General features: G+C 39.5%; 1 protein-coding gene and 1 long non-coding RNA gene across 2 annotated transcripts; one reads left to right on the plus strand and one right to left on the minus strand.

Annotated features, from left to right (window-relative positions):
- On the plus strand, positions 1-21,743 carry LOC148396636 (synaptic vesicle glycoprotein 2B-like). The gene is made up of 15 exons (XM_088378375.1): positions 1-211; positions 6,077-6,615; positions 6,869-7,092; positions 9,866-10,046; positions 11,382-11,533; positions 11,632-11,765; positions 12,026-12,115; positions 12,701-12,814; positions 13,694-13,782; positions 13,873-13,948; positions 14,231-14,319; positions 16,679-16,812; positions 16,987-17,184; positions 18,257-18,416; positions 18,713-21,743. Exons 2-15 carry the CDS (start codon positions 6,374-6,376, stop codon positions 18,894-18,896), a joined length of 2,067 nt encoding a protein of 688 aa, XP_088234501.1. The 5' UTR covers positions 1-211; positions 6,077-6,373; the 3' UTR covers positions 18,897-21,743.
- LOC148396637 (uncharacterized) lies at positions 5,520-9,438 on the minus strand. The gene is made up of 3 exons (XR_015859008.1): positions 8,899-9,438; positions 6,834-7,064; positions 5,520-6,608 (listed from the first exon to the last, which is right to left on the minus strand). It is a non-coding gene; the product is annotated as an uncharacterized LOC148396637 (long non-coding RNA).
- Positions 21,744-22,606: the final 863 nt, after the last annotated feature.

Here is a 22,606-nt window from a genome sequence, read left to right on the forward strand (position 1 = left end):
GACAGACAGATAGAGAAAGAGAGGCGAGATCTATCCTTTGCTTTTCTAATCCCTCAGCTCTGTCTGCGTGCTGCCTGTGTAGTCAAAGTAATGCTCTCTCTACGTACACTATTCAAGCTCCAGATTCACATTTTAGGGTGATTACCGAACTATGAGATAGATTTATTATGAGAGCGTGACGCCAATGAAACTTCAGGTTGACTCCTTTCTGGTAAGTCAACTATTCGTCATGTATTTAATTTGAAATGAATGAAGACAAGTGTTTTTATTGAAGCATTATTTGAGTTCAAAGATGTATGTGATGGCTATGAAATGCAAGACAAATATTTCAAGTATTTTCTTATTCCAATAGATGAAATCTGTCAATATTCTTTATGTAACAATGCATGCAATATAGTTCTATTTTATTTAACGTGACAACGGATTGCGCATAAATACTGCAGATGCAATTGTATGGAAACAAGTCAAACATGGTTTGGGCTATTATATGACAATAATTTGAATGTTACAAACTGTCAGGAAGCACTGAGGCAAAGATTGCATGCCAGTGTTATACAAGAAATATGCATATTGAAAACACTCAAACCTTATTTTACAGCATGTGTTCAATGGTAGCTGATATTGTGTATGATAGTCTTCCTTCGCCACACTCTCACATCAAAAGGTGCATTTGTAATGGACCACTACAAACTGTTTGAAGTCTTGCATTTTAATGAAAGCCTGTATTTCTTGACAGAAGGTAACAGAACAAGACTATTTTAAACCAATCTTAAAGGTTTCAAAAAGACTCTTCCAGTCACAAGTGTAGCCTTTTATAAAACTCATCTCAATGTTAATGTTTAACTCCAGAAAATGATCATTTGAATACTTTATTTCAATTGCCAACTTCAATTAAAGAGACACACACAAACTATTATCATGAAACCCTAACCCTGTGACTGAGTGACATCCAGAGTTCGCTTGGGTTGCCTTCATGCATGACCCAAATGAGGACAAGCTTTATAGAAAATGAATAAATGGAAAGATGGGATGGATAGATTCAATAGTTTTATTACTTTTGTTATCGACTGGGAGATATCACATGGTTCATGAGGCGTGAGATACACAAGGGGGGGGAGCAGCGGAAGGCTTTAGCTCCCAACCTGCTGAGTTGCGGGATGGGCGTGGACAGTAGACCAACAGTGAAGGGGCGTTACAAAATAATGGCCATCACTAATAGCAAAGGCACCAGAACAAAGTTCCATTGTTCTAGCTCAGATCTGGTGATGCTGCTTATAACATCCAGCAGGTTACTTCAGCTCCAATTTGATTCAGTAGACTGCACTATTGCTTAATGTATGTGTGTGTGTGTGTGTGTGGAGGGGGGGGGCATGCGAGAGAGAGTCTTCCTGCTGTAGCTAGGAACATGATGCATTATTAATTGTGTCTAAATGACTCGGCTGACTCTTCAGCTTCCCCTTTTCATATCCATCACAGCCCTAAGCAGCACTGTTTTTTGTCTCTCTGAACACATCACTTGCAATTTTCAAAACTAAAAGCCCCTTGAGAACATTTTTTCCATTGCAATATGAGCTATCAGGTGTTGTTGTGTTTAAAGATTGCGGTATGATGCGGATATAGAAAGGCTTTGAGCTATACGCAGTCAAAGTATTATATAAACAGCAGCCCCCTCAACATACCTCATCCCGCTGGCGTTCATTTCAGTCTCTCACAGGCTGCTCAGTGAAAGCTGCATGACAGTAGAACAGCTGCAGTCCTGTTTTGGGACGTACTCCACTTTTTAATGAGTCTACGTGATCCAATTCTACAAAGTCTTTTTTAATTGTGTTATTGCTGAATTTGTACAGCACTGTATAAATAGCATTCTCACGTTGCCTCGTACTATGTAAACCCGAAGTCTAAATCCAGTCAAATAAATTCAAAGAATATTAAATATATTTAATCTGGGTAAAGTTGAAGAGTAGATGGAGGATCTTTGGAACCTGGAAGTACTGAGGGCCATTGAAGGGAACTTCAGAATTTATTCTACTCAACGTTGTTTTCTGCCTATTCCTTCATTCACTCATTAAAGTGGAAAAGCACCGATTTTTGAATATTTCCAAAGCTAAAATCCCCATGGGAATTTTTTCCCCCCACCAGTTTGCGTCACAAGCAGCAAATCAAAACATGGCATCTAGTACAGTACGACTGATCAATGATAAATGATGTTATTTTGTTTACCATGATAATGTTAATCCTCAGGCTTCATGGGTACCCTGGAAAACAAATACGTACTACGAAAAGCGTGTGTTAGTTGTGCTCACTTCTGTGATCAAATTCCATGTATGCTGGTAAATGACAATAATTGTTTTTTGTCCATTGATGTACAGGTGAATGATGATAGGCCCTCAAAACGGAATGCTTATTTGTTATGTTTTTGGGATGCTGTTCCATATTTTGCACTTGGGTAAAATTGTGGATAATTGAATGTGGAATGAACTGGAAATTGTTGATTAAAACAATTGTTTCCTCAAGTTGAGCATACTCTTTACTGTAAGCTATCTCGTGGACTCATTTGTTAGGTCTCAATGTTTTTTGAAAGTTATCATGACAAGATAACAGGTCGTTTAAAGCTAGTGGAATTTATTGATCTGTTCTCTTCAGTTTGCTAAACTAAAACAAGTGTTATTTTTTCAAGTATGTGCGCCAAAGGGTTACTGTTAATTAAGCACGAATTAACATATTTTTTCTTTTTTAATGTAATCTTTACTTATCAAGCAATTGGACTGAGAAGACTGTGATCATAGCTAGGTCTATGCAAAGAAAGGAAGAAGTGCTTCTGTCAGATTGCCTTGAAGGTTTTTGTTCTACAAAAATTTCTGTACTAATCCACAGGGAAGCACTTAGACAGAAAAACTAACAGCATATTTCCATACTATTGTATGAATTAATTTGATACTCTTCAAGGGTTCAGACTGATGTGAGCCCAGAGTGAATCCAGCATTGGTTGAACAACAAGCCTGGGAGGGGACCAAGCGTTCATTTAATATACATGAAGGCACACACTGCACCTGCAACATTTATAACCGAGGAGGGTGGAAGGAAACAGATTTGGGGGAGGGGTTATGTAGACTTTTTGTGAAATATTGTCTTAATTGGCAGGGAGATGGTCAACACATCTCTTAGTTCAACCCAAAGTGGTAAACATGCAACACCACATAGAAAGCTGGGATTCAAACCCAGAACCTTTAAAAGTGACACAGATACGTACATGCTCCGCCCTCCTCCCCAGAAATCATCTAGTTGAATGAATTATTCACAAGTGAATCTTTTCATCTTCTTTCGAAGACATAGTCAATCGTTTCGACTTTGTGAGAGGGCCCAAAGGAAGGCTCTTTCCTGTCTCTGCGTGACTGTACCCCAGTATACAAAGTAAGGCTCTTAAAATGAGTTGGGTGTGAAAAGACCTTGACTGGATCAAACAAAGCTGTATCATCATACAACTCTAACCCTCAATCATTGTTGATATGAATGCAAATCAGCTTCCACATCTGTTTGGATGAGCAATCAAGTATACATACAATGCTGCACTCACAAAGCTTCAGTAAATCAAGCTCAATGAGTACTTATTAGTTTTGACAGTATATGTGAGAGCATGCATGCATGTGGGTTTTGCATGTTCTTGTGTGGAGTCCTTACCAACTTAAAAGCTAATGAACCAGCAGATTCCAACCTGACTGAGCATCTGTTCCTGACAAAACCCATTTCCTGAGCCACTAATTAAAGGATGAGGTTGCAGAAAAACAGATGAAGAACAGAAAATAGATTTCCGTTGATACGTACGTACTGGAGATGTATCCACACAGTTGTTGAACGGCAAGAGTTTCTTTATGCTAAATAGATGAAACATTTTCATTTCACTTTCACAGAACATGGCTGGAGTTTTTTTCAGAAACCATATTCTTTCAGAAGGAAATTAAGAACAGATCCTGACTGCTCAACACGAGCTTTTGTGCGTGTTTGAGTTCCCACACATGGATCTTTGTTCTTATGATAGCCCACTCATTTTAATTTTTTTTTTTTTTTCTCAGTGCACCTATTTCAGATTTTGTATTAGTCTTGTGTGGAAAATGATTTTACCAATAAAGTGGAGCCTACATTTTGCCTCCTTTGAAGATACATTATTTAACAGAAAATAATGGGATTTAAATGAATTATTTACAGGGTCAAGTATTGTACAGGTTCATTTTAAATCCTTTTATCAATTGAAAGCAAACTATAATAGTGGACTGGGAATAAAGACAAGTGACATGAGATATGATGCACTGCATGCAGGAGCCAAGCTCATGGATGCTGCATGTTAGGTGCAGCCATATTTTTTCATGACTGGACAGCAATGTAGATTACCAGTGCTTCAGCTTTTACATTGTATTAGATTGGTAAAGTATGAAAACACACATTTGGGACTGTGACATGCTTGGAATCCGACAATTATCTGATTACATTTTTACAACTTGTTGAAACTGGCAGTACATGCCGCTGATTTTATCGGATTAATTATGTGAATTATTCAAAGATGGAGGGCAGATAAGGTCTGGCGACAATGGCGAGCTGATGACGCTGCCAGAATTTAATTTCCTGCTGCCTATCCGTCAGTAGCGAATACCCCGTACATAATGATGGAAGGTTGGATCATTGCTGGTCAACTGTTAGTCAGATAAATCATTATTGTGTTAACTATATTTTCTGTGACTTTGTTTTGTTACTGACTGCTTTGAAGTAAGCAAATAAGAAGTAAACAATCAAGCCATACAGTAGGTAAACATTATGTTGTTTTTTCAGAAATATCTTTCAGATTTATCTGGTACCTTTTCCAACTGGGACAAGATTTAATCTTGCATGCACATTTAATCCCAAAAAAGGAAATGCCCTCAAAAACAGTACTTTAAGAATTATGAGACTGAAGAATTGTGTGTATTTCCATTGGGAAGCACGGTTGGACAAAGCTTATGTACAATTGTCAGAATGTTATGAGTTTTGGATTATGAATCATGCAAAAAGACTATTACGGGAAGCAAACCAAACTAACAATTCAGCATTTCTCTTTAACTCACAAATTCTAAAGTGTGTAATGTAGCATAGAGTGGCTACAATTTCAAACTTCTATGAAGCATTTTGGCGCATCTACATATCTAAAATATTAAACACAGCCTAAAGTGGACACTTGCTCCTCATCCAAAACTTCTTAGATTTGACCATTTGCTATTTTATAAGAATTAGATACAATGGCTGCCTGATCTGGGAGTATGCAGGAAGTATGCAGTCGTGCAAAACGATTTGTTGTTTTATTTTAATAGAAATTGCAATCCCAGAATCCGATCCAAAATACAATCATGTGATCACAAAATCTCTGTTTTGTGCATTCCTGAGTGACTCCGAATTACAACACTTTGAAAGCTAAGTTATGTTTAATTTACCCAGAGAGAAATACAGAGAGATTTAATTTACCCAGAGAGAGACATAGAGAGACACTGCATTGGTGTATTGACTAATTGGCTCTTTTGCATTTATTGGTATTGAGGTGGATTAGTGAATACCTTGTCGTCAATAAAAGTAATATCAACAAGGTTTTATGATTCTGCGGTACTGTATGTGACCGCCAGCCCGGATGCCAACACTGGCAGGGGAGCTTTGTTAGACTCTACTGGGGCCACAAACATGTTTCAACGCTGCCGTGTTCATGTTTCATGTGTAGAAAGCCTTGACACAAAGTGAGAATTGCAAGTGACCCCGTCAGAACATGAAGGGTCGATAGGGAACATACTGGATTCTGTGGTTAACCGCGAGCCAAACCATATTGTTCCTTTGAGCCTCCGCAACTAAACAGCCCTGTCCCCTTACAACCCATGACAGCTTGCTATGAGAAAACATACACGAGGGTCATACAGGGTCAAAAATGGGCAAAATCTCAGTGTTCTACATTTCTGGCAGTATACAGTGGGGCTGTTGCGGCACCTAGGAGCATAATGTAAATGTAACATAAAGCTGTGAAAGACTGAATTGTGGTTTGATAATTACATTTTTTTTCTGTCTTCAGGTTTGGATATTGAAAACAAATATTTCAGTTCTCTGAAGTCACCCACTGCAGCTACTGAAATCAGGTCTTAAGACATTCAGGCATGCATGATTACACACTCGCTGCAAGAAAGCAACAAATGCAACTGTGACCAACGGATCAGATATTTTTAAGTAATTGACACATCATGCTATAACTGAAGGCTCACAGTTTACACCCTTGAAACATCACACAGGCTGCCGATTATTCCCACAAATCACAGACATTTCCACTTGTTCCGATTAGTCTATCAGCTTAGAGAAGGTAGAACCAGACAGGATGGCCGACCGCTACCAAAACAACATATACCACCAAAGCGACGGCGACAGCTATGGGACTTATGGAGAAGGTGATGGAGGTGGTCACGATGGATATGGCTACCAGGCCGAATATCCCCCCCAAGAAGAGGACGCTGCCAGTGATGCGACTGAAGGTCATGATGAAGAAGACCAAATGTATGAAGGAGAATATCAAGGGATACCACATCCTGATGAGGTGAAGGCCGCACAGAGGGCTGCAAGGTGAGGAGACACATTTACCATGCTGATGTGGGAAAACTGTATAGTAAAGACTTTCCAGATGCACGTTGATAAAATGAATAGAGAACTAATTGCAGTAATAAAATATAGTTGTTAGTATAGTAGAAAGAAAACTAATTTGAGTCTCAATAGTCATTCTGTCCAATTAACATCATGAATCATTTTGATGTTAACGTGAGCTCATTAGGGAGTGATTCTACCTCAAGATTTGTTCTTCTTTTTTGTGCAATCTCAGGGCAAAATCTCGAGCTGGCGGTGCACTCTCCGAACTGCAGGAGTTATCGGAACAGTATGAGGATATCATGGAAGACTGTGGCCATGGAAAGTTCCAGTGGACGCTCTTCATGGTGCTGGGCCTAGCTCTCATGGCTGATGGGGTGGAATGTTTTGTGGTTGCCTTTGTTCTGCCATCTGCCGAAAAGGACCTGTGCCTGTCCAATGCAGAGAAGGGGATGTTGGGTAAGGTTGATTGTCTTACTGATTTGATACTGGCTTACCTGTTATGTGTGCTCTTTGATTTTGTCTAATCCGTGAGTCAATATATTCCTGCATTCCAAACGGGTGTGTGTATTGACATATCCTGTAGTGCTGGTTTCGGACAATTTAAAACATTTCCTTGGTGTCTTAAAACTAGGTCTGTGATAAGATTTCATCTAATTACCCAAAGGATCAAGAAATACAAGATGCGATCAATGATTTTAATTCTTTTAGAGCCAAATTTTCTCATTTGCAAATAAGTCTTTTTTTTTATGTGCTTGGCTTGCACACCTTCCAGCTCAGCGGATTCTCCCGTCAAATTGCTGACACACCCTCTGTTAGGAACCTGGAAATGTGTAGGCAAACACCAAAGAGGCATGACTCAATAAAGTCTGAGGCTGGCTGTAAATCATGGAATATTGGGTTTTCCAGAGACTTGTCATTGTACTGACACCTTTGGAAAGCAGAGCACATTTTGCTTCAATTGTTAGGAACATTGTAGAATGAGCAGCAGAGCTGAGTAGCAGGTTTGTGCCCATGAAGAATTTTCAAAAGAAAGCCGGTGACCAGCAGATTATTTTGCTGTTGACTCTCATTTTGAGGTTTTGTACATGTGGAGGAATGTTATGCTGAGCTTGAGTTTAGAAGTGTGGAGAAGACCCGAAGAATCCCACAATACGCTAATTGCTGCACTGATATAGTAACAACTTTTGGTGGCGGCAGTTTGATCATCCATGACTGGGTGTCAGTAATGTGGAGTATTGTTGATGCAGTAAATCCCCAAATGAGTCAGGTTTTCTGAGGAAGCAGAAATAAAACTGCTTGCTTGCTGGAGATTGCATGCAGTCTTCATTGCTCTACATATTAAGGGCTTACTTGAGTTGCTTATTTGTATTCTGCAAGTTATGCAGGGCATGGTTAGAAGTGGAAGTGCGTATTTGTACAACTGACATTCATGCAACTGTGAGAAAAAGTAGGATAGACGCTGAGCAAACAAATTCCACTGGGAGAGAAAAGTGAGAAACAAACAGCAGCAGAAACAAGAAAACAAATAGCAGTCAAATGCAGACAGGGGGATACAGAAACAACTTGTGTGTGAGTGAATAAGCAGGGGAGTGGATGGCAAAGGGAAATGGAGATGTGACGTGAAGAAATATGGGTGGAGGAAGAAGCCTGCTGCAGTGCGGTCATCATGAACTATTTCAGTCGTAGATCAAATGGTCTAAAATGGAGTCTGGTCAGACATTAACACTATTACAGTATTCATAAGACATGTTCTGATGTGTTTTCATACATTCACTTAACATGTATGCAGCCTAATAAAAGAATCTTAAGATGAATAGTCACAGCCATAGCTCGACCCCTGTTGTATGACCATCTGCACACTGGTGTTGTGCTCCAGAATTAGTTTGATGCAACAAATAGATAAAGAGAATGATCTGCCCACAACTCTCTTGAATAACTTGAGAAAATTCTGTAATTCCATTTGCCACAGACAAGCTCCTTCCTTCACCCAGATATATTGAGATCACATCCCATAATTTAATCACATCTTTCAAATTCATTGATCTACCTCACAGTCAGCTGATCTATGCTCAAATCTCTGTTGGGACATTTTTGTGTGGCGTTTGCATGCTCTCTTTGCATGGCCGACTTTCAGTACATCAGTTTTTCGGCTTTATTCTCACCTATGTCGTCTTTCTGCAGCAACGTGTCTGACTTGAATGACAGGAATACAGATACAGGCTTGCACAGTTCATAATACATGGAATCATTGAGCTAAATTACCTGGAGTGCGGAGTGAGTGGCCATTTTTTATGATGATCGGACCGGGGTGGAATCTGGAAGAGTCACGCGTGGTGGCCCTTGCTGTGATGTTGTCATGAAGGAGTGAAGCTCTGGTGAAGTCCATTCTCAAAAGAGTTAATACACTGTTGGAAAATAATGGACAAAACATATTGACACTTAAGGATAAACAGTTATTGACACAAGTTTGGACATTTTTACATAGGGGTGTCACGTGCCTGTGTCACCTGCCACCCAGCCAGTCACTTCCATTGACGTCACATGCTCACAGCCACACCCACGAAATCAAGTAATCACCTGCATCTGTCCCTTTTTGTTAGTGAACGCTACTTAAACCCGGCACTACCTGCTTTTCTCTGTCAGTCTGTCCTGTGATGCCATTCGTTACTCACTGCGCTTTACCCTTCTAACTCCCATTGCCAACTTTGCTCTGACCTGTCTGCCGCCCACCCTGACCTCTTGCCCATTTCTGACCACGTCTCGCTAGCCGCCCGGCCTGACCTCCTGTTTGGTCAGGCCGGGCGGCCGCACCTGTCGTTCAGCTTCTTCCTCTGCAGCCTCTGTTCCCGGGATTCAAGCGCCGCCGCCCCCTGAGCCGGTTCCTGATGCATCTGCGGAGTAGTGATCCCCTTCTGTAATTGGTTGTCCTGTCCTGTCTGTCAACAGGGGCATGTCCATTTTGTTGCCAGTGGCTTAGACAATGTGTGTGTTGAGGTATTTTGAGAGTACAGTAATTTACCCTGATAAACATGCCTCCATTACTACAAAGTGTCATTTTTTTCAATGTTGTCCCACTATGAAGTACCGAAATTGCCCAAAATTTTTTCTATGCATCTGCCATTATGAGTATGAAAAAGTGCATTTAATGTCAACCAAAGAAATGGCATTTTATGACTGAATGAAACACTCCCTCTTTCTCAAATTTAACACCTTCTGTTTCTCTCTGCAGGTCTGATTGTCTTCCTGAGTATGATGGTGGGAGCATTCATATGGGGTGGTCTCGCGGACAAAATTGGCCGTCGACGCTGTTTGGTTGTGGCCTTAGCTATAAACTGTGTCTTCGTCTTCCTATCTTCTTTCGCCCAGAGCTATGGCTTCTTCCTCTTCTTCAGGCTGCTGTCAGGCATCGGGTAACTCATGCACTGTACATCCGTACATCTCTGCTAACTGTTGTGTTGTTGCCTTCACTTCTTTTTACTCAAGAACTTAGAGGGTTCATACTTCTCCATTATTATCCACTATTGCATGCTTTAATACATAATTATCTTTGATCAGTATATTGTGGTTGACAACATTCAGTGTGCCCGCGACCCTCGACCTTCATGGCCATCGACAGCTATAGCCTTGTGCTGTAAATCTCATATTTACTTTCACATTTACAGCCCCACGTCGGCAGTCTGGTGTTTCATAGCAGGGACCACGCACAATGCTTAAGCTCAAAATAACTCAAATCCACTGGGAACCACACACTCAGAAATCAGGTCACGGCACACCACAAATGATCCCATCCACAAACAGCTTGCACCACATCAATAAATTTCTTGTAGTTATCGCTTGTTTGCCGTGTCCTGCCTCATTGTATGTGTCTAATAACTATAGACCTACTACGGACTATTAGTATTACTCTTTCATCCATGCATTCTTTAATGCTTGTCTTCACTGTTCCATCTGAGTGTACCCTGGAATGGTCACCAATAGAGCACATTCACAGCAGACAAACAATTCACACTCACATTCACGCCCATGCATGATAATAGAGTCTTTAATTAGGCTAATATTAATCCCTGTGGAAGGAAGCTGGGAAACCTAGTTGAAATGCATGCAGGCAAAGCAGCAAGAGTCAAACTCCACACAGAAAAGTATCAGTGGAGAACCAAAGTCGTAACCTCGGGATGAAGAGGTGGATGTGCTAAACAATAGGCCACCCTGCTGACCACTACTGATCTTTAATATTATTTTAAAACCTCAACAAGCAAGACATCATAAGGTATCAGTAATTTTAAATTTTTTTTTTTTAACATATTCTCATATTGTGACACTTGCAACATTCACGTTAGCTATGAAAAACAATGTATCAACATGAGCAAGATACATTATATCTAAAATATATGTACTATCCGCAAATATATTAGGTTAGGGGAGTACAAATATGCATTCTGCTAAGATATAGACCTCCATGTGTATTTATTTGTGTCTTTGATTAATAGCGTGATCTATTCATATCTCTCTCTCCGACTCTCACTCTCTCTCTCTGCAGATTTGTTCAGTAATCAGATTAATCAGATATTCAAATTGTACAGGAAGGCGAGACTAGAGTATTCTGGTAGTAGTCCAAGTGACCTGTGTTGTTGTTTTTATGACCCTTAATTCCATTATTCCTTTGAATCAAATAATTTGAAAACAAAATTCTACGCCGATAATGTGTGCAAGCAAAGTTAGTTAAAGGAGTCTTATCTGTTTTTCAGTATCGGTGGCACGGTACCGATTGTCTACTCGTACTTCTCTGAGTTCCTCCAGATGGACAAGCGAGGAGAGCATCTTTCTTGGTTGTGTATGTTTTGGATGATTGGTGCGATTTTTGCTTCTTTTACTGCCTGGGGAATCATCCCCAGATATGGTAAGATGATTTACTGTCATTGCGGCTACATGTACAGCACAACTTGGCATTTAATTCTTAGGTTTAATAATATGTATTTGTGCTTGTATTTTGCGTAGGTTGGGGGTTCAGTATGGGCACAGACTTCCAGTTCCACAGTTGGAGGTTATTTGTTCTGGTTGCAGCTCTTCCTGCCATCGCCTCTCTGATCGGACTAACATTCATGCCTGAGAGTCCTCGCTTCTTGCTTGAGGTGAGATAGCTACCATGTATTGGCTCCATGCTCACTTTTGCAAACGTTTTTCCTTTAGTATATAGGTGTTGTAGATTTTTTCAATGAGGCAATCTTCATGACTTGAAAAATCAATTTATGCATAAAGGGGATTCGTAGTGTGTCAAATTTCTTTGAATCTACAAGCACAAAAAATATGAATTTGTTCTTGTGTTGCTCTATAAACACCAAGAATCTAGTGTGCAGAATTGATGCTGAAAATGTCATCTTGTTTGGAGCAGAATGCCAAGCACGATGAAGCATGGATGATTCTAAAGCAGGTCCACGACACCAACTGGAGAGCCAAAGGACAGCCGGAAAAAGTCTTCACCGTGAGTCAATACTGTAGATATCCAATAAAACTATCCAGATGTATAGAACTGCCTATACATACTGCCTATACACTAACTGTCTCTATATATACATACATATACATGTATGTATACATACATATATATATATATATATATATATATATATATATATTGTGCATCTCAAAATGTGCCCACATTCAGCTTTGTAGTCAGTCAGGTTTAAGTTTTAGGATCATTTTAAATATGAAACTGAACTATTTTTGGTGGGAAAATTGCATCAGGCATTAACATTCCCAGAACCACGCCGAATATTATAACATGACTGGAGGGCGTCATTTGCAAGAATTTTACGAAAATGGATATCATTGTTGCATTTACATATAATTAGTCTCAGGGTTGTGTCAAAAAGTGGAGAAATAAGACTCTTTTGTTCATGTTTCAGAGTTGGTGATTTTGCAAACATCTATAAATATCTGCAATGGCTCAAAAGTTGTTGTCTTCTGAAAGTCTGTCCTATTTGAAGAAATTAAAAATGACGTCATTGGAGATGTTGGACAAATTTGATCAACCGTACGTATATCAGTTCTCCTTTACCTTCTTCAGGTGACTCACATCAAGGCTCCAAAGACAGCAGAGGATGAGTTAATTGAGATTCAAAGTGCTACAGGAACAGCTGTGCAACGCTGGGCTGTCCGCTCACTTACGCTATGTAAACTGGTACGTAAATCCCACCCAATACTGTATTTTAAATTTAATAGAGAATACTAATTCAAGTGTATTACATCTCACAACACATGCATTGCTGTTCTGGCTTAACGTTGTTCTTCCCGAGCAAACAATGGGCCTTATTCCCTCACTGTCTATTTCCTTTCACCAGTCACCAACATGTGCAAACACGACACGTTCCGAGAGGCTTTATGTAAACTGAATTATTCATGCATTGTTATATATTCAATTGAAATGGGTAAGGGTTCATTTGACTTACAATTCCCCTGAAGTCCACATATGGGGTCGAGCTCCTCGCTGGAAGTCTGGTGCTCCTAATTAAGCTCCACACATTGCTGAGATGTGCCGGATGAATTCCCTTTTTTGATTTTGAATGAATTTTGATGAGTGAATTGGCCAACAAGTGCAGTCTACGAAAATAAAGCCCCACGTGTCTCCCCCAGGTGGAGTAGTGATCAGTCCAACGGGTGTACCTCATCTCTCACCAGTCACCATATGCCCATCTGGGATAGATTCCAAACTCATTTTTTTCGCGGGCCACATTGTAGTCATAGCTTCTTTCTGACTGTCAACCCAAATAAATGTATGAGCACCTCATATTATATACAGTAAAAGCTACAAAACAAACTGACAAATAACTCGTTTTCAAATCAGACAAGTAAAAACTGGTCAAATATTTAAAAAAAAAGATATTAAATTTGCAATTCCAGTGATGACAAACGAATTTGATGCACAATTTGTCTTCGCGTGCCACATAAAATGATGTGGCGGGCCGTATCTGACCCCCGGGCCTTGAGTTTGACACCAGTGTATTAGAGAGTTTAATTCAATGTAGATTTTCTGTCATGTGTATTTGTGTTTCGGTCCCAGGTATTTAAGAACGTAGCATCTCTCTTTTCTGCTGAGCTGAGGTTTGCTACTCTCTTCATGGCCATCATCTGGTTCTGCATGGCTTTCAGGTTTGCTCACACTGTCGCCCACTGCAGGTGGAATTTGCCAGTTATTGCCTTTTAAACACCCGCTTTTCTTTTCACACTGCTTTCTCACAGCTACTATGGCCTATCTGTGTGGTTCCCAGACATGATCAAGCACCTTCAATATGAGGAGTATGAATCCAGAGTCAAGGTAATGCAAGCACCACTCTGCATTAATTGATCTGATAGATTGTGCGTGACCCCTCGCGAGTGAGCTGTTACATCTCAAGGGGCTAATTAAAGAATTTTCACCAACTTAAACAACTTTGTGTAATAAAATAATGATTATATTTTCATACCCAACTTTTTCTGTCAGGTGCCATTCTCACCTTACTTGATGCATCACATATCCCATCTGTGAAATGTTACTTTTATTGATACAATTGCTCAATTATGAATATTTGCCTCTGGCTGAAGTTTTTTCTGTCTTCAGGTATTCCATAGAGAAAAAGTGGAGAACTTCCATTTCAACTTTTCTTTAGAGAACCAGGTCCATAAAGAAGGCGAATACATCCATGACAAGTAGGTGCTTCTTTCTCGTTCTCTTCAAGTTGTTTTATTGACATTTATGTGATTTGTCATTTAAATACGTAAAAGTACGAGGTTGCAGAACTATCAAAATGTTCCATTGTTGTAAAGTTGAAATTACTTCAGCTTCTCTCCACAGCCCTGCTCAATTAAATCATAGTAAATCATCTTGATGTGACGTGTACAGCTTCTGTAGTTTGAATGTGGCCAGGATCCTATGCCTTGAAAAACATCATAAGCCCCTTGTGCAAAGTACACAAGAGTTAATGCATTTCATTTGTTATCCAAAGTGCATGTTGTGCAGTGTGAAACATTTGCTCGATGTGATTAATCATTTTGCTCTTGCATAATGGCCAAATGCTTAAGTTGAGAAGCTGATCAACCTCGTGAGGTTTACGCGTAGGCATCATTTAATTGCTGATTACTGAAACTGTACAATGTACTCGGAATAGATCGATAAACTGCAATTTCATTCTGCACAGCTCTTCAAGCGTCCACTGGGTCGAAAGATTTGACCTGGTCAGTCTTGATGTTTTGAATGTTCAGAATTCCCAACCTATAGAAATTCACTTCCCGATCATTCTCATATTTTAAAAATTCTGTCAGGAATATTACAGCGGAAGCGAGCAGGACATTGAAGGCATTGAGAAATTCACTGTGTGGGTGTTTTTGGAGAGGCAAAGTGCGTTCTGCTCCCATTTGTTTCCAAACGCGACCAGCAATGGCGCACCATGTCGGAGCGCTTGGTGCACACATAAACACTTCATTTTTATTGCACACTGAATGAAGAAAACGGCAAACTTCATGACGCCAGTGTTGCACTTTTCGTCCTCCAACATTGTTTACAGCCTGTTAATTACTGTCACGTCCTTTTGCATTCACCCCATTTTTTTTCTTTTACAGTGACTAGATTTCTCATCTATACCATGACTTAGTGGCTAATATTTTGGCAGTTTAAATATGAGGCCCAGCATCACATTTGCCCATCTCACTTCCTCACAACTTTGTTTCCAGTCCATTGTATTTTGTCCCAATGGCTGGTCTGAAATATGATTGAAAGAGCCGCCAGAAAAAAATGTAAACACAGCATAACAGAACATGACGTGTGCTATTGCTTGCCTCCATTATATAGTTTATGAGGGATGTGTGTAAAGTTTGAAAGAAAGTTCTGGCAGGTCCCCAAAATATTGTTCTGAACGTGCCTTAACAAACCTTTATTGGTTTGTGTAGCGCACGGGTGGTTAGATGAAGACACTGAGAATGTTGTAACTTTCTTTTTCTTTTATTCGGTCACATTTACTACAACATGTCCCAGACATGGCTTCCCCACACTACTCACTCGGATCTCCGTCCCTCCTATCTTTTCCTCAATCCGGACCCGTGAGGACCCCTGAGTTGTCTTTCACCTGTCTGCTTGGGTTCCCAAATATCTCCTAACTAAAAAAAATTGACTTAATTACTACTTTCATGCAACTGTTACAAAAATGCAAACATGTCAAGTGGACGACCTCCTATAGTTAAATTCTGATGACTACCGTGTACCCCATATTTGGCTACTTGCTTAAAATAAGTTATGCATGGCAGCACATGTTAATCAAGTTAATTAGTCACTGGCATCAGAGACCAGGCAGGATTGCGAATTAATCCAGGGAAGTCATGGATTTTCGGTCACGGTGGCCCAATGGTCAACTGGTGAGCAGTGCAGAGGTTGTGGGTTTGATTTCCTTCCTGTGTGGTGTTTTAAAAACATGCATGGTAGGCCAATTGACCACTCCAAATTGCCTGTAGGTGTGAGTGTCCGACCGTCCTGTTGCTCATTGTGCGGACTTACCAAACTCGCTGTAGCAGTAAAAAGTGGTTCAGATAATGGATGAAAGGATGGATGGACTTTACATCACCAAATCTATCATACGGTTTGCTCAGAAACAAACAAAAATATGAATTTCTCTAAAGTGGAAAAAAAAATTGTAGCTGCTATTGGGCTTTACATCATCTGTACGTGACTATATTTAATGACGTTTTCAGTATACAGTATGTGACTACTACTGCTGTATATTACTTGACTTCTATGCTATTGCAAAATTGAAAAAAGACAGAATGGGACTTCACTTCAATATAATAACAAGTTTTCCGCTCAAACTATGATACTGCCATGGAGCACAGCATGTATGCATACATGTGTGCATCGTATGGCGTTCATATGCGACAAAGCTTGTTTGCATAGCAGTTGTGACTGACTGCAATGTATTCCTGAGACCATTCTGCTCATTCTGCAATGCTTCAGCTATAGAAGTCTGAGTCCATATTTTTTTTGTCTATTGGCTTGTTTGTGTGTCCCATCCCATGCCCATAGGTTCATCAAAATAGAACTGAAGTCTGTGAAGTTTGAGGACTCATTGTTTGAAGACTGTCTCTTTGAGGACATCAAGTCCACTGACACGATGTTTGAGAACTGCACCATACGCAACACTGTCTTCACTAATACAGGTAGGTTCAGGTGAAGCAGCTCATGTTGGTGAGGCTCACTGGTTTGGTTGGTATGTTTACTAAATATCATGGTTTGAGGTAGACAGAAAAATTCATAGCTGTCCCAATACTGTACACCAAGGGACAACACCCTGAATCTCTCTTATGCATTATCTGCTTTATGATACTCTGTAGATCTGAAGGAGAAGTTCATTGACTGTAAAATGGAAAACAACACCTTTGAGGACGACAAACGTGGCTGTCACCTAGACACTGGTGAAGAGAATGATGTCCTCATATATCTGGTCAGTTTCCTTGGCAGTCTGGCTGTGTTGCCTGGCAACATCATCTCCGCCCTCTTCATGGAGAAGATCGGCAGAGTCAAGATTATAGGTGATGTGGATTTTACTTTGCTGACCTCTCTGATGGTCATTACTCTGTATATGCAAAAGTCAACCCAAGATCTCCAAATGTCCAATTGGCATATTTACTTACCACCCTTTTCTGTATTTAATTGGCGGTGTCTTGATAAGTACAATATAAATCCAATTTAGTGTGTTCATAAAATATAATAGCCTGATATTATTACATCTGCAGACCTCCAGTGTTGGTGTACACCAGTTCATATGAGTAAGGCTGTATAGCACTTGCAAAATCAGCTTCTTGTCCTGATTGGGGTTATAAACTATTCCAGCAGACTTTTGGCGAGAGATGGAGTGCCTGTGGGCAATTGAAAATGTTCAATTAATGTAACGTGCAAACTCCAGGAAGGCTGGAGCTGAAAGTCAAACCCAGAACCTCATACAGGAACTGGGAAGCCTACATTATTCCTATCTGTCTCATCCAGATTTTTAGATGATGAAAGGGATTATCTGTTGATCTACTAAATGGGAAAATTCTGGCAGATAGAATTTGGGCTGTGTGAACAAGTGTGTTGGATTTCAGACAATCATTTTATAAAGACGTGGACAGCACTTTGAGATTTGCATAAAAATAATAAATGCAATATAATTAAAATGTATTATTATCATTAGTATTTTACTATTATTATTATTATTATTATTATTATATATTTTTTTAAATCAGCCCGCAATAGTCAGGGTCAGGTCGCAGATGTCGAGAATCTATGTGGAGACTCAACGAGCATGTTCAAAGGGAATGAAAAGAGCTGCTTTGACTGACCATGATTGAAGTCCGCTGTGACCACTCCCATAGTGGCACAGCCCTCCCCTTCACAGATCTGCCGGCTTACACTCGTTTGTGAAATTACCAACATGGAGTTGAACTTTCCTTTGCGCAGAGATAAGCTGTGTGCTGCGCCAGATTTATGTTCGTCACAAAAATAGAGCCCAGAACCTTTCAATTCTAAAGTGGGATTTGTAAAAATCAATTTTGAGTCCAACATTACGAGTAGTTCAGTCAGGCCTGTGAAGTAGGGTTTTAATTGGACTTATCATCTCCTCAGGTGGCTCAATGCTGATCTCAGCAGGCTGTACCTTTTTCCTGTTTCTGAGCTTCAGCCAATCTGCGATCATCGCTCTACAGTGTCTCTTCTGTGGCGTCAGTGTGGCTGCATGGAATGGCATCGAGGTGGTGACAGTAGAGCTCTACCCTGCTTCTAAAAGGTACTTGCCTACTTTTGTCACAACAGGAGAGACATTAATATCAATCAGCATTGACTGAGTTTTAAATAACCAGAAACAGAGTTATTCAAACCCCAGAAGCATGTAATTCAAAAGAAGACATGGGTATTGTCTAATTTGTCTTTGTCGCTTTGCAGGCATGATCACTCAAACCAAGAATAACTTAACTTTTACTGTGCATTCGTGTCACGATTACCTTGATTGTAAATCGATTAATCATGAAATATCAAGCTATTGTAAGGTTGCAAAAAATCTTCTTACATCTGTCTGTATCCCAGGGCAACAGCCTTCGGTGTCCTGAATGCTCTCTGTAAGCTGGCAGCGGTTCTTGGCAGCTCTATCTTCGCCAGTTTTGTGGGCATCACCAAAGCCGTCCCCATCCTGCTATCATTTGTTGCGCTGGTATGCGGCGGCATGGTTGCTCTCAAACTGCCGGACACCCGAGAGAAAATTCTCCAATGAGGTGACTTGAGGTCCAGTATTGAGAGCATTTAAGATATACTGTAATTGCTTGATGTTGAAGTCTTGGCAGCACCAATTGACTTTTACTGCACTTTTCTTTCCAAGGCAAGGACGGTAACAACTAACACTTCAAATACAAAATGCCATGTTGTACTGATTATTTTTTTATTTTCACAATGCGCGTTTTGAGGGATAGATCAGACTGAGATGAGAGATTTAGTTTGTTTCAGTTATCAGGGATGATCTTAAAATAATGTGTGAAAAGAAGATGCATACACTAACTTAAGTCATGTGCACACTCAATATGACACAAATCACAATGTAATTGATCATCATTCCCCATGCTCTGTATTGAATATATGTGAAATGACATCACAAACTGACATAAGTTTTTAATTGTCTCACTGGCAGCAAAGTCCATTTTTAAATGTGTTGCAAAAATGATCCTACAATTGTGATTTGATACCCAGCTCGTCCTAATGCTATTTATTGTGTCCTTGTTAAATGTTTACACTTGTCAGTACTCTTAACTACAATGACTGAAACATAAACTGTGATAATTAAATCAATAATCATCCACATTTTTAAAATGTACTCAAACCCATGGCTAAATTGCACCGATGCTTTTGTCCCGAGACTTGACAAACATGAGGTTTTATAAGTGTAGTCAGTTATGTACTATTACCATTCATAGCTGCTTTACATTGAAGATGTTTATTTTAGTACTGACACTATTAGAGAGATGTTTTATGTGTTACATATTCACCCGTGCGTTTTCTGTTGTCCGATTATCCCGTTAATGTATCAAAGAAGGTACAAAGCACTCTGGACTTGTCAATTAGTCTCAGTTAATTTATAGAGACAAGCGTTCGCACCTATGCAAACTTGAAAATGAATTGACGGCACATGCATGTACAGTAAATCAGGCGCGTGAACCACTACAATGACTCTTCACTTAATGTGTGTATTTTCATGGCTGCAGCAGATAAACACATTTACACTTTTATCTCATGAAAAGTACTTATTTGCACTCAAGATATTTGAATCTCTAATAGTGTCAGTCAAAAAATAACTCAGCTTTGTAAAGGGACATCATTTAATACAATTTTGGAAATGACAAACGTGCAGGTGTGTCTAATACATTTAAAGTGTCCAGTGAATTCTGTTTACGGGCACATTTATTATTGCATTCCAAGTCGCTCCTGCACATCAACACACTGACAATGCACATACCAACATATACGGATGACATTACATGTGTGGGTGATGGGGCTAAATGTTTTATTTTTCTTGTAAAATTTGATGTTGACATGTATTTATTGCAAGTGGTTCCGTGGCGCAATTGGTTGTGTAAGTAACTAACTGCATGTTTGTCTGATGTTTTCTCTTGTTTGTATGTTTGTCAACGTGTGCACCTCAAAAAATGTCTGTGCTTCCTCTAAAGCAGGGATTGTCCGCGGCCGTTTAGTGTGCCGTGGTGGTATTGCAGGTGGTCCGTGAAATTGGAAATAAAAATAAAATGTATCTATTATATACACTTAATTTATTTTCCAGCTAATTTTGTGAATCACATACCTATACAAATTGTCAAATGTAGCTGAGATTCCCAAAATTGACATGCAAATGCAAATAAAAAGCCTGTGTAGGTCCATCCAAAAATTCCACTGCAAAAACAGCGGTCCCTGAGTTGCTTCTTGGTTATAATGGAGGTCCCTTGGACACAACCAGTTGAAAACCCCTGCTCTAAAATCCAAATAGTTCATTTCTCTGCATATGACTCGCATCCGAAGAGAAAGAAAAACTGGTTTCGAAATTTTATTCTACATCCTCGGTTAGCTCTGGTTTTGGTTGTTGAATGACAAGTGTTGTCTTGCACCAGCACATTTACTAGCTTTAGTTAAACATACGTACATGAGCTGTAACCAAACAAAAACCTATAAGCCCTGGGCATACCGCTGCAGAATGAACACATTTACGCCGCTTGGCTTTAATTCAGTGACGGTAATCGTGAGTATAACATAAAGATAAAAAATAAAAATGCAGTCACTCAGTTCCTCTGCCTCATAGTATTGATGAATTTTGTCAGAATGCTTTTTTTTTAGAAAAGTAATCAGAATCTGCTTCCCACAACCTCTACTCCCTTGAAAAGATTCCATATTGTTACCACACAAACAAGTGCAAATTCTGTTTGGGTTTTTTGAATTTTATTGTGTGTATATTTCTTTTATCTTACTGATCTTCATATTTTATACTACTGTTCATCAGCAGTTATTTTATTGCAGATAGTTTTACAAACTTAAAAGGGAAGGCGACTCCAAAATATTCTTTACAATAATATGTTGTATGTACCCACACTAGTTTCAAGACGGCATTCTGACAAATTCAACATCTTTTGAATGAGTTAGGCAGGAAGATATTATATCCATTTGAGGAGGCGGCTATTTTGCCACTTGCCATCGACTGAAAATGATATTCCATAAATAAAACATACATCAGAACACTGTGTTTTGATTCGATCATAATTGTTGCTGCAGTGAGGGAAAAAAAAGGGCAAATCATCAAACGGTGACAGTATTTTTTGATGTCATGACACCAATAACCAAATTGCTTATGACAATGAAATAGTAACATTCAGTTTTTATGGCTTATCATATTTATAATTTTCCCGTGTCAATATTTGTGTCTGGAAGAAGTGGAAGCAAAGCCTACTGTTTGTTCCAAGTGCAAGTGATTGAAATGATTGTCTTTCATTTGATTGGTGGTTCATGGTATAATTTGATTTCTATTTGTTACATATGTGTATTTGTGGCAATGACAAATCTGATCATTAAAGCAAAATTGTCCATGCTTTGCAGTCTTTGAAATACATTTATTCCATGACCGAAAAACAACACATGCATACTCATACTGTACTTTCGACTTAAACTCAGATATAAAATCAGATATTGTAATCTTTGAAGATGCATATTACTAAAATGAGACCAGAATAAGCTTTGATGCCAATTTATATCCATAAATGACTCCGCAAATATTCTAGAGACCAGCTTCAAAACAATTGACAAAAATTATTTGCTGTAACTACCCTCATCTAGGAATATTCCACCGGATTTTCCTTCCAGACCCCTACCAAGGTCTCCTGCATCGGAGACAGTGGAAGCAACGATGCTTGCTTCAAGGAGAGGCCAATCAATAGCATCATATGCCTTCATCACTCAGAAACTCCTGAATTACTTCTGCCTCATAAGCACTGACAATTGCATTCACCAGAAGGAGCCCTGCGTAACGCCTGCATAAGCAGATGGTCTGACAGAGCCCGACCATTTGCTAATACCAACCAGGGTCCATCTGGCTAGCACACAAAAATGTGTGCCTTTCAAGGACAACCCTCATAAGACCATCTTAAAAACTCCTGCGAGCATGGTGGTGGCAAGACCATGAACAGGCATGTGCTCGTTGTTTTTTTTTTAATTACGTTTTACAAGTCATTGATCAGAATAATGGTGAAAAAAAGACATGTAAACAAAGGTGAAGACTTTTTTTATCGACTGTAGATCTACATTGGTTTGTAATACTAAATTCTTACTATAAACCACAATTTTGTAAGTATAAATTCCAGCATGAGCCTAGCTTCTCTCCCCAAGCAGAACAAAGTTTGGGCCCGGGTGCAGTAATTGTAAAATAGTGACATTCTCCTGTAAAAAGTATTTGTG

Source organism: Syngnathus floridae, chromosome 6 (genome assembly GCF_059516105.1).
Source record: "Syngnathus floridae isolate MCC-2025c chromosome 6, RoL_Sflo_1.0, whole genome shotgun sequence".
Taxonomy (NCBI): domain Eukaryota; kingdom Metazoa; phylum Chordata; class Actinopteri; order Syngnathiformes; family Syngnathidae; genus Syngnathus; species Syngnathus floridae.